Below are 13,684 nucleotides of genomic sequence, written 5' to 3'. Positions count from 1 at the left end.
CTCTGCTATATACTACGTGGCTGTCCGTGTTATATAGTACGTGGGCTGTGTTATATACTACGTGGCTGTGTTATATACTACGTGGCTGCGCTATATACTACGTGGCTGCTATATACTACGTCGCTGTGCTATAAATGTGTCTGGGCCCCCTCCTTTTAAGTTAGCAAAGCTATATATAAATAAATAAATATATATATATATATATATATATATATATATATATATATATATATATATATATATATATATATATATATGTGTGTGTATATGTATATACAGTACAGACCAAAAGTTTGGACACACCTTCTCATTTAAAGATTTTTCTGTATTTTCTTGACTATGAAAATTGTACATTCACACTGAAGGCATCAAAACTATGAAATAACACATGTGGAATTATATACTTAACAAAAAAGTGTGAAACAACTGAAATTATGTCTTATATTCTAGGTTCTTCAAAGTAGCCACCTTTTGCTTTGATGACTGCTTTGCACACTGTTGGCGTTCTCTTGATGAGCTTCAAGAGGTAGTCACTGGGAATGGTCTTCCAACAATCTTGAAGGAGTTCCCAGAGATGCTTAGCACTTGTTGGCCCTTTTGCCTTCACTCTGCGGACCAGCTCACCCCAAACCATCTCGATTGGGTTCAGGTTTGGTGACTGGAGGCCAGGTCATCTGGCATAGCACCCCATCACTCTCCTTCTTGGTTAAATAGCCCTTACACAGCCTGGAGATATGTTTGGGGTCATTGTCCTGTTGAAAAATAAATGATGGTCCAATTAAACGCAACCGGATGGAATAGCATGCCGCTGCAAGATGCTGTGGTAGCCATGCTGGTTCAGTATGCCTTCAATTTTGAAAAAATCCCCAACAGTGTCACCAGCAAAGCACCCCCACACCATCACACCTCCTCCTCCATGCTTCATGGTGGGAACCAGGCATGTAGAGTCCATCCATTCACCTTTTCTGCATCGCACAAAGACACGATGGTTGGAACCAAAGATCTGAAATTTGGACTCATCAGACCAAAGCACAGATTTCCACTGGTCTAATGTCCATTCCTTGTGTTCTTTGGCCCAAATAAGTCTCTTCTGCTTGTTGCCTGTTCTTAGCAGTGGTTTCCTAGCAGCTATTTTACCATGAAGGCCTGCTGCACAAAGTCTCCTCTTAACAGTTGTTGTAGAGATGTGTCTGCTGCTAGAACTCTGTGTGGCATTGACCTGGTCTCTAATCTGAGCTGCTGTTAACCTGCGATTTCTGAGGCTAGTGACTCGGATACATTTATCATCAGAAGCAGAGGTGACTCTTGGTCTTCCTTTCCTGGGGCGGTCCTCATGTGAGCCAGTTTCTTTGTAGCGCTTGATGGTTTTTGCCACTGCACTTGGGGACACTTTCACAGTTTTCCCAATTTTTTGGACAAAGTAATGATGACCACTCGTTTTTCTTTACTTAGCTGCTTTTTTCTTGCCATAATACAAATTCTAACAGTCTATTCAGTAGGACTATCAACTGTGTATCCACCAGACTTCTACACAACACAACTGATGGTCCCAACCCCATTTATAAGGCAAGAAATCCCACTTATTAAACCTGACAGGGCACACCTGTGAAATGAAAACCATTTCAAGTGATTACCTCTTGAAGCTCATCAAGAGAATGCCAACAGGGTGAAAAGCAGACATCAAAGCAAAAGGTGGCTACTTTGAAGAACCTAGAATATAAGACATAATTTTAGTTGTTTCACACTTTTTTGTTAAGTATATAATTCCACATGTGTTAGTTCATAGTTTTGATGCCTTCAGTGTGAATGTACAATTTTCATGGTCATGAAAATACAGAAAAATCTTTAAATGAGAAGGTGTGTCCAAACTTTTGGTCTGTACTGTATATACACACACACACACACACACACACACACACACACACACACACACACTAAGGGACTGTGCTATACACAAGTGAGTACACTTTATAGTAAGGGACTGTGTTAGACATAATAGTCGACAATAACGTTTCCTCCACCTTTCCCTGTTCCTAAATCCATTATAAATCCCCCTTCCTCCCTTCCCAATTCCCCACACCCCTCATTGTCCTCCTCCCCCAGCATCCCATTATTGCCCTCTCCCCCACCTCCGTGATTGCGCTCTTCACGACCTCCATTATTGCTTTCTCCCCACCACCCCATTATTGCCCATTCCACCAGCTCCATCATTGCCTCCTCCCCATCACACTATCATTGTCCTTTCCACTGCCACCATCATTGCCTTCTCCCCCACCACCCCATCATTACCCATTCCACCACCTCCATCATTTCCTACTCCCCCTCAACCCCCATTATTGCCCGTTCACCACCTCCATCATTTCCTCCTCCCCCACCACCCCTGTCATTGCCCTCTCCATCAATCCAATCGTTGCTTTCTGCCCCATCATCCCCGTCATTGCTCTCTCTGTCAACCCAATCATTGCCTTCTGCACCATCACTGCCCTCTCTGTCATCCCTATCATTGCCTTCTGCCCCATCACCATCATCATTGCCCTCTCTGTCAACCCAATCAATGCTTTCTTCCCCATCATTGCCCTCTCTGTCAACCCAATCATTGCCTTCTACCCCATCACCCCCTCATTGCCCTCTCCTCCACCTACACACAGACACACACAGCACAATTCACCTCCCTGCATACACCCACAGCACCATTCACCTCTCTGCACACACACACGTAGCACCATTCACCTCTCTGCATACACACACACACGCAGCACCATTCACCTCTCTGCACACACACACACACGCAGCACCATTCACCTCCCTGCATACACACACACACGCAGCACCATTCACCTCTCTGCATACACACACACAACACCATACACCTCTCTGCATACACACACACAGACACACACAGCACCATTCACCTCTCTGCATACACACACACAGCACCATTCACCTCTCTGCATACACACACACACACAGCACCATTCACCTCTCTGCATACACACACACACACAGCACCATTCACCTCTCTGCATACACACACACAGCACAATTCACCTCTCTGCATACACACACACACATCACCATTCACCTCTCTGCATACACACACACACAGCACCATTGACCTCTCTGCATACACACACACACAGACACACCTCACCTCACCTCTGCACATGGTATTCTGAAGCGCACCATCGCTGGCAGCTTCCTGTCTCGCACAGCCATGGCGCTGAATGATGATGTCATTCAGTCACTGCTGTGTGAGCCATAACAGCTCCAGATCCAGGCTGGCGGGCATGCTGGGACTTCTGCTCCCTCGTGTATATGGGGCCAGCTTATGCTCTGTCCCCCCAGTTATACAGCAGACGTCTCGTCCTCGTTGCTTCACATCCAAACACCCCCCACCTCGGGGATGGACACCTGCTCCTTACCTGCACTGGACTGCGTGGCAGGCACCTGGGGGCCCCGGTTGTGCTTGTGGTTGCCATGGTGTCGGGAGCAGCCGTGCAAACGGGCCTCTGAATTTCCCTGGATCTTGTGACCCCGCCCCTCACAATGCATGGAGGATTTTGGAAGGATCATTCAGTCAGCACTCACACTGCAGCAAGAAAAGGTGGGAAGTGAGAGCGAGACGGATCCATTCCCTGCAGCTCTAGTCCCATTCTCTGTTGCAGTTAGCGGAGCTGCAGCTTGCTCCCTGCCCGCCACACATGAGGGCTATTTGGCTAGGGCAGAGGTGATTCTAGCCTTTCCTGCACCTGGGGCAAAGGATCAGCTTGGCGCCCCCCCTCCCAACCTCCCCCCAAAACTTCCATTTGAACCTTAACTCTATTGAAACTGTATGACCAAGCCAAGGTACATTCCTGAATCCCCATAATGTTAAAATAGATACCAATAAAAGTAAAATTAATTGAGACATCAGTAGGTTAAGTATTTTTGAATATCCATATTGAATCAGGAGCCCCATATAATCCTGCATAAAGGTTAATAATGGTCCCATAAGATGCTCCATAGATACATTTGCCCAATATAGTGCTTCAGAAACGTTGATTATGACCCCATAAGATGCTCCATAAAGATATTTGCCCCATATATTGCTGCACAAATGTTATGGCCCAATAAGATGCTCTATACAGACACTTGCCCCATATAGTGCTGCACAAACATTACGGCCCCATAAGATGCTCTATACAGACACTTGCCTCATATAATGCTGTACAAATGTTATGGCCCCATAGAGGCTCTGCACAGACACTTGCCCCATTATAGTGCTGCACAAATGTTATGGCCCCATAAGATGCTCTATACAGACACTTGCCCCATTATAGTGCTGCACAAATGTTATGGCCCCATAAGATGCTTCATACAGGCACTTGCACCATATAGTGCTGCACAAAGGTTATGGCCCCATAAGATGCTCTATACAGACACTTGCCTCATATAATGCTGTACAAATGTTATGGCCCCATAGAGGCTCTACACAGACACTTGCCCCATTATAGTGCTGCACAAATGTTATTGCCCCATAAGATGCTCTATACAGACACTTGCCCCATTATAGTGCTGCACAAATGTTATGGCCCCATAAGATGCTTCATACAGGCACTTGCACCATATAGTGCTGCACAAATGTTATGGCCCCATAAGATGCCTGATACAGACGCTTGCCCCATTTGCTGTTGCTGCGATAAAAAAAAAAATCACATACTCGCCTCTCCGTCGCTCAGGCCCCCGTCACTTTCAATATTCACCTGCTCCTCGTTCCAGCCACTGCTCCATCTTCAGCACTGACATTAAGGCAAAGGGCGCGCACTAACTACGTCACCGCGCCCTCTGACCTCAGCATCACTGCTGAAGATGGAGCGGCGCCGGAATGGGGAGCAGGTGAATATTGCGCAGCACTCCCCTCCCTGTTATACTCACCTGCTCCTGGCGCTGTGCAGTCCCTGCTTCCCCGGCACCGGCAGCTTCTTCCTGTACTGAGCGGTCACCGTTTCCGCTCATTACAGTAATGAATATGCGGCGGTGGAATATGGGAGGTGGAGCCGCATATTCATTACTGTAATGAGCGGTACCATGTGACCGCTCAGTACAGTACGAGGAGCCTCCTTGGACCGCCGCATCATTAGGCGGCCCGCTGGCACCCCCCTGTCGGCCGCACCCGGGGCACATGCCCCGGCCAGTGGGTATCCAGGGGGGGCAGCTGGGGCATGTACCGTGTGACCGCTCAGTACAGGACGAGGAGCCTCCTTGGACCACCGCGTCATCAGGCGGCCCGCTGGTGCCCCCCTGTCGGCTGTGCCTGGGGCACATGCCCCGGCTGCCCCCCTGGATATGCCACTGGGCTAGGGGCCCCCCTGAGCCTTGGGGCCAGATAAACTGGCCAGATAGCCCTTATTAATAGCTGCCCTGCAGGGGCCCCCCTGGAGCCTCTGGGCCCTGCTGCAGCCGCACCGGTTGAACCGACGGTATGTCCGCCCATGAGTGTATGTATATGTGTATGTATATATATATATATATATTATAAATTTCATCCAGAACAAAGAATAGTGTAAGCAATTTCACCCAGGGAAATTTTTAATGATTTTTTAGGTGTTATATCACAAAAAAGTAGCACAAATCACGTAATACTTGATGAATCAAAGTATATTCAATTTTTTCACCCCCCCCAAAAAAAAAAAAATGGCTGCAGCAATATATATTTTCCAACAGACTGCACAGCCCTAATCACTGACTACAGACTGGATTCTGTCACTCTCCCTACTCCTACGACTCTCTCCCTCCCTAGGCTAAATGCAGATTGTATGTGATACAAACAGTAAAGCAAACGATTAGCTCTTATAAGGACTGTTAGTATGAAAGCTCAGCTTCAGTACCAGTATTAACATTACAGGCCTCTGATTCGATATACTGTGCACACACAGGCAATGGTGTCAGTGTGCCGAGCATGGCATCGCCTGGTCTTTTATAAGCCTTGATGATGGCACACAGCCAGCCAATTATTATTATTATTATTATACATTTTTAAAGCGCCATTTATTCCATGGCGCTTTTCATGTGAATACGGGGCAAATATAGACAGATACATTAAACATGAGCAAAAAACAAGGCACACGGGTACATAAGGAGGGAGGACCCTGCCCGCGAGGGCTCACAGTCTGCAGGGGATGGGTGATGAAAAATTAGGAGAGGGTAGGGCAGGTTGTGCGGCAGTTCAGTAAGTTCAGGATCACTGCAGGCTGTAGGCTTGTCGGAAGAGGTGAGTCTTCAGGTTCTTTTTGAAGGTTTCTATGGTGGGCGAGAGTCTGATGTGTTGGGGTAGAGAGTTCCAGAGTATGGGGGAAGCATGGGAGAAGTCTTGGATGCGGTTGTGGGAAGAAGAGATAAGAGGGGAGTAATGTCACAACCAAGATGGCTACGGTATCACAGTGATGCGCAGGCAATCCCCACATGCTTATTGGCTGTTTAACAGTGGGGTATTCGAGTTTTATATAGAATACCACCCATCACTCGCCGAGTAACGAGTATATCTGAGCACCATGATAATCTATTGATAACCAAGGAGCACTGTGAAACTCTAGTGATAACCGAGTATCGCCGAGCATGTTCGCTCATCCCTAATCATTTCATCTTCAACTTGCTTAACTATTCACAATAACAGTAATTTTGGCCAGAGGTGCCCAAATATTTAAATGCCACTGTATGGTGGCCTAAGAAGATTTGGCACATGAGCTTAATTACTGGACCACTGTATTGAGGTAGTTAATGGGCATTGTTTATCTATATCACCATGTTCTATAATATTAATTTCTCATATAATCCCACTGATTGTAGAGTTTGAGGGTACCTAATTTAAATATGTGGATATGGTCTTTTTTTTACCACAAATGTATTTATTTCTTAAATGCTTCCATTTAGTTGTCGGTAGTAAACATTTTATGACAGATCATTACTAATAACACTCCAAAGTCTCAACAAGAAATTAATGTTACATTTTATTACATACATTTCTTGAACATATGTATTATGAAATATCAGTTAATGATAATCATTAGCGTTACAAGCAATTTTATTTTAAATCCATCACATTTGGCTGTGCTTTGCTGGCTTTTCATTGTTTTGTGCTTGGTTTTTCATTTGCTGGTTTGGGTGCACAGCGACACAGCAAATAGTCAGATAACACTGTAGGGAGGTATGATACAGGGATGTAGTAGAGCTTGGCATCCCAGCCTGGAGAATATCTTGTCCAAGGGTTCACAGCAGTCAAAGCATGTTCCATACAATTTGTAACCTCACAAATCCTGGTATTTGCTGTTCCCATTAAATACTTTAGACCATTCCTAACTGTAGATAAATGAGGGAAAATGTTAGTCTATTAATATTAAAGTTATTCTCTATTAGTTCTTACAAACAATGTGGGTATTTCTGGATAAGTCTTGTGCAACCTTAAGATTATTGTAAGTCTGTAAGAGCAACAGCTTCATATACCTTAAAGGGATTAACTACAATCAAAGTATTGATGACCTAACCTCAGGAATAGTCATCAAAATCAGATTAATATCAGATCAATGGGGGTCCATCACCTGGCACTCCCAATAATCAGTTGATATCTGTTCTGCCAACGGCTATAATAATAATAAATAATAATAATTTTATTTATATAGCGCCAACATATTCCGCAGCGATTTACAAATTATAGAAGGGATTTGTACAGACAATAGACATTGCAGCGTAACAAAAACACGGTTCAAAATAGATACCAAGAGGAGTGAGGACCCTGCTCGCAAGCTTACAATCTATAGGAAAAGGGGAGACACGAGAGGTGGATGGTAACAATTGCTTTAGTTATTTGGACCAGCCATAGTGTAAGGATCGAGTGTTCATGTAAAGCTGCATGAACCAGTTAACTGCCTAAGTATGTAGCAGTACAGACACAGAGGCTATTAACTGCATGAAGTGTATGAGAACATGATGCGAGGAACCTGATTATGGGCCACACAGGGATAGATAGGTTAAAGCATTGAGGCGGTAGGCCAGTCTGAACAAATGCATCTTAGGGCATGCTTAAAACTGTGGGGATTGGGGATAAATCGTATTAACTTGGGTACTGCATTCCAAAGAATTAGCGAAGGACGTGAAAAGTCTTGGAGACGGGAGTGGGAGGTTCTGATTATTGACGATGCTAACCTCAGGTCATTGCTAGATGTTTTCCAGTATATGAAGTTGTTAGGACTGGCGGAAAGCAGCAAATATTAATTAGAGGTGACATAAGATGCATTCGCAGTCCGGTGTCCACCTTGCAGAAAAGACACCTGCTGCTCAGTAATGATCGACTATATGGTGGTTTTAAGAGAAGACACACATGAGTTAGCTTCACCCGGTATGAAGGAAGCGAACCCTGCTGCGTCACAAGGCCGCAATACTGCACAGAGAGCGCAAGCAAGGAGTCACCGAACTCTGCCCCAAGACTCAGGGTAAGAGTCCCTCTAGACCTCTTGCACTTGACACCGCTACAGTGGTGTCAGGGAATAAACTAAAGATTTACCGCACAAGAGTGCGTGCAGCGCCACTCTGGCGAACGCCACTAACCACCCTAACTTGGGCCAGGAAAGCGCACTATTTGCGCAGGGCACCGCACTGGCGGCGCTGGTAATAGACACTGTCTCTTGTGTTAAATGTGCAGGATCGCACTGTCAGGCGCTAGGTAGCTCCACCATTCGCGAGCAGTCAACAACTCTAGGAAGGGGAATGACTCAAAGCTTTCATACATTGACAAGCATACATCCACACACACATGTTAACAGGTTTACACTAGCGAACCTTTTATAGTAGTGGTGCTCCGGGACCTTCCTGATGGTCCAATAGAAGTTGTAACAGGACCTGAGCATGTGACCCCCGACCTCCAATGGGAGGTCATCCCATGGGCATGTTCAGTATGGGAAAAGCAGGACTTAGTCCATGAAACGCCTGCTGGCTGCTGATCAGTGCTGGCTACAAAGGCAGAGCCTGGAAAGGCAGCAGTAACCAAGCGCACAGTATCAGCTTGATCCAGAGGCTGGGATTGACGTCTCCGCTGAGCAGGCACCACTGTGGCTGGAGGAGAATGGGAGACTGCAGCGGACATGGTTCAAGATTCCTCCTGTGCATCTGCGGGAACTCGACACCTAACATGAAGTGGTACACCACAGTTCTGTACATTTACTGTCAAGTAGTGTTGAGCTTCCGATACCAGAAGTATCGGGTATCGGCCGATACTTGCGGTATCGGAATTCCGATACCGGGATCCGATACTTTTGTAGTATCGCGATTAATATCAATGTGTAAAAGAAAGAATTAAAATAAAAAATAGGGATATACTCACCTCTCCGGCGGCCCCTGGACTTTACCGCCGTAACCGGGAGCCGTTGTACCTAAGAATGCGCGCTTGAAGGGCCTTAGATGACGTCACGGCGCTCATTCAAGCGCTTGAAAGACTTTAGGTGACGTCACGGCTTTGTGATTGGTCGCGTAGCGGTCACTCGACCGCTACGCGACCAATCAGAGCGCCGTGATGTCATCTAAGGCCCTTCAAGCGCGCATTCTTAGGTACAACGGCTCCCGGTTATGGCGGTAAAGTCCAGGGGCCGCCGGAGAGGTGAGTATATCCCTATTTTTTATTTTAATTATTTCTTTTACACATTGATATGGATCCCAGGGCCTGAAGGAGAGTTTCCTCTCCTTCAGACCCTGGGAACCATCAGGATACCTTCCGATACTTGGTGTCCCATTGACTTGTATGGGTATCGGATATCGGTATCGGATTAGATCCGATACTTTGCCGGTATCGGCCGATGCTTTCCGATACCGATACTTTCAAGTATCGGACGGTATCGCTCAACACTACTGTCAAGTTCTACAATTTATCTAAGGTTTTTCCTATGGATAATCAGTAGTTTAGTCCTGGACAACCTCTATAATATTAAAGGGTAAGATAGATTTAATAGATGGATTTTCTGTAATGTAATTAAGAATCATAGAATATTAGAATTGGAAGTGATCAATGCAGGATTCACTAAATCATCTCAGACAGATGTCTGTCCAGCATCTGCTTTAAGACTTCAATTGATGGAAAACTCACCAATTTTCATGGCAGCCTATTGAACTCATTGGTCACCTTCACTGTCAAAAGTTTTTTCTAATATCTAATCTCTTCTCCCTTTCAGTTTCATTCCATTGCTTCTCTTATTTCCAGGTGCAAGTGAGAAAATGGATGATCCCTCTACACTGTGACATCTCTTCAGATATTTGTAGATAGCTATAAAGTCTCCTATTAGCCTTTTTTTTGCAAGGTAAACATTCCCAGAACCTTTAACAGTTTCTCCTAGAACATAGTTTGCAGTCTGCTCACCATCCTGATAGCTCATCTCTGAACTTGCTCCAGTTTTTCAATGTGTTTTATTAAAATGTGCTACCCAGAACTGGACATAGTATTCCAGTTGAGGTTTGACCAAGAAGGGTAGAGAAGGATAATAACTAGTGATGAGCGAGTATACTCGTTACTCGAGATATCCTGAGCATGCTCGGGTGTTCTCCGAGTATTTTGGCGTGCTCGGAGATTTAGTTTATGTCGACGTAGCTGCATGATTTTCGGCTGCTAGACTGCTTGAATACATGTGGGGATTCCCTAACAAACAGGCAATCCTCACATGTGTTTAATCTGTCTAGCAGACACAAATCATGCAGCCACCATAAACTAAATCTCCGAGCACGCTGAAATACTCGGAGACGACCCAAGCATGCTTGGGAAATCTCTAGTAACGAGTATACCCGCTCAACACTAGTAATTACTTTATGAGATCTAGACTCTATGACTCTCTTAACCCCTACGCAACATGCGCCGTACTAGTACTGCGCTGCCGGCACTGCATTTGTGCCAGCCGCATTACTAGTACGGTGGCTCGATCATCGCGGTCTCGCGCTGAGCGCTGTGGTGATCGAGTGCGGGTGTCAGCTGTATATGACAGCTGACACCCCGCAGCAATGCCCACGATCGGCGCTATCGCCTATCGCGGGCATTTAACCCCTCTGATGCCGCTGTCAATAGTGACAGCGGCATAGAGGGGGATCGCGCAGGGAACAACGAGACGAGATCGCGCTGCTCCGGTGACCTGGAAGGAGTCCCCGGATCCAAGATGGCCGCGGGACTCCTTCCGGGTCATTTACTGACCTGGCTTGCCGGCGCCTGCTGAGAGCTGCTGAGTGCAGGCGCCGGCAAGCCTGTGGAACGTGCCTGTCAGATCGTTGCTATGCACACTATCAGATCAACGATCTGATGTAAAACAGTGATGTCCCACCCTGGGACAATGGTAAAAAGTAAAAAAAAAAAAAATACAATGATACAATGTATAAAAATAAAATAAAAAAATCCCCAAATAAAGAAAAAAAAAACATTTCCCAATAAATCCATTTATTTATGTAAATAAAAAAAAACAATAAAAGTACACATATTTGGTATCGCTGCGTCTGTAACTGCCCGCTCTATAAAACTATCCCACTAGTTAACCCCTTCAGTGAACACCGCAAAAAAAAAAAAAAAAAAACAAGGCAAAAAACGCCGCTTTATTATCATACAGGCGAACAAAAAGTGGAATAAAAAGACGCATGTAAATAACCATGGTACCGTTGAAAACGTCATCTTGTCCCGCAAAAAAAAGCTGCCTTACAGCATCATCAGCAGAAAAATAAAAAAGTTATAGCTCTCAGAATAAAGCGATGCAAAAACAATTATTTTTTTATATAAAATAGTTTTAATTGTGTAAAAGCCCCAAAACACAAAAAAAATACATAAATGAGGTATCGCTGTAATCGTAATGACCTGAAAAATAAAGCTGCTTTATCAATTTTACCACAGGTGGAACGGTATAAACGCCCCCCCTAAAAGAATTTCAGGAATTGCTGGTTTTTGTTCATTCCGCCTCCCAAAAATTGGAATAAAAAGCGATCAAAAAATGTCATGTGCCCTAAAATGGTACCAATAAAAATGTCAACTCGTCCCGCAAAAAACAAGATCTTACATGACTCTGTGGGCCAAAATATGGATAAATTATAGCTCTCAAAATGTGGTGATGCAAAAACTATTTTTGTAATAAAAAGCGTCTTTTAGTGTGTGATGGCTGCCAACCATAAAAATCCGCCAAAAAAACGCTATAAAAGTAAATCAAACCCCCCTTCATCACCCCCTTAGTTAGGGAAAAATAATAAAATTTTTAAAAAATGTATGTATTTCCATTTTCCCATTAGCGTTAGGGTTAGGGCTACGGTTAGGGCTAGAGTTAGGGCTAGAGTTAGGGCTAGGGTTAGGGTTAGTGTTAGGGTTGGGGTTGGGGTTAGGGCTAGGGTTAGGGCTGGGGTTAAGGTTGGGGTTACAATTTCAGTTAGAATTGGGGGTTTCCACTGTTTAGGCACATCGGGGCTCTCCAAACGTGACATGGCATCCGATTTCAATTCCAGCCAATTCTGCTTTGAAAAACTAAAACAGTGCTCCTTCCCTTCCGAGTTCTCCTGTGCGCCCAAACAGTGGTCCCCCCAACATATGGGGTATCAGCGTTCTCAGGACAAGTTGGAGAACAACTTTTGGGGTCCAATTTGTCCTGTTACCTTTGGGAAAATAAAAACGTGGGGGCTAAAATATCATTTTCGTGGAAAAAAAAATTGTTTTTTTTTTCACGGCTCTGCGTTATAAACTGTAGTGAAACACTTGTTGGTTCAAAGTTCTCACAACACATCTAGATAAGTTCCTTGCAGGGTCTAGTTTCCAATATGGGGTCACTTGTGGGGGGTTTCTACTGTTTAGGTACATCAGGGGCTCTGCAAATGCAACATGACGCCTGCAGACCAATCCATCTAAGTCTGCATTTCAAACGGCGCTCCTTCCCTTCCGAGCTCTGCCGTGCGCCCAAACAGTGGTTCCCCCCATATATGGGGTATCAGCTTACTCAGGATAAATTGGATAACAACTTTTGTGGTCCAATTTCTCCTGTTACCTTTGGGAAAATAAAAATGTGGGGGCTAAAATATCATTTTCGTGGAAAAAAAAATATTTTTTATTTTCACGGCTCTGCGTTATAAACTGTAGTGAAACATTTGTTGGTTCAAAGTTCTCACAACACATCTAGATAAGTTCCTTGGGGGGTCTAGTTTCCAATATGGGGTCACTTTTGGGGGGTTTCTACTGTTTAGGTACATCAGGGGCTCTGCAAATGCAACATGACGCCTGCAGACCAATCCATCTAAGTCTGCATTTCAAACGACGCTCCTTCCCTTCCGAGCTCTGCCGTGCACCCAAACAGTGGTTCCACTCCATGTATGGGATAACAGCGTACTCATGACAAATTGCACAATAAAATTTGTGGTCCAATTTCTCCTGTTACCCTTGGGAAAAAAAATTGTGGGCTGAAACATCATTTTGTGGAAAGAAAAAATGATTTTTTTAATTTTCACAGCGCTACATTCTAAACTTTAGTGAAACAATTGGGGGTTAAAAGTGCTCACCACACATCTAGATAAGTTCCTTAGGGGGTCTTCTTTCCAAAATGGGGTCCATTGTGGGGGGTTTCCACTGTTTAGGCATGTCAGGGGCTCTCCAAAGGCGACATGGGTTCCGATCTCACTTCCAGCCAATTTTGCATTGAAAAGTCAAACAATGCTCCTTCCC

The 13,684-nt window shown here is 44.9% G+C and overlaps 2 protein-coding genes across 7 annotated transcripts in view; one reads left to right on the top strand and one right to left on the bottom strand.

The window, feature by feature from the left end:
- LOC143816821 (retinol dehydrogenase 7-like) overlaps positions 1 to 13,684 on the top strand; it is a 368,622-nt gene that overhangs the window by 5,282 nt on the left and 349,656 nt on the right. The window lies entirely within an intron of this gene.
- LOC143816820 (retinol dehydrogenase 7-like) overlaps positions 6,974 to 13,684 on the bottom strand; it is a 77,768-nt gene continuing 71,057 nt past the window's right edge. For all 6 annotated transcript variants that reach the window (XM_077297684.1, XM_077297686.1, XM_077297688.1 and 3 more), the window contains one exon: positions 6,974 to 7,335. In XM_077297684.1, the coding sequence (XP_077153799.1) occupies positions 7,103 to 7,335 (233 nt within the window). In that variant the 3' untranslated portion in view covers positions 6,974 to 7,102. The remainder of the gene's footprint in view (positions 7,336 to 13,684) is intronic.

Source organism: Ranitomeya variabilis, chromosome 3, assembly GCF_051348905.1.
Source record: "Ranitomeya variabilis isolate aRanVar5 chromosome 3, aRanVar5.hap1, whole genome shotgun sequence".
In the NCBI taxonomy this organism is placed as follows: domain Eukaryota; kingdom Metazoa; phylum Chordata; class Amphibia; order Anura; family Dendrobatidae; genus Ranitomeya; species Ranitomeya variabilis.
This window is presented reverse-complemented; position numbering and strand designations above follow the sequence as displayed.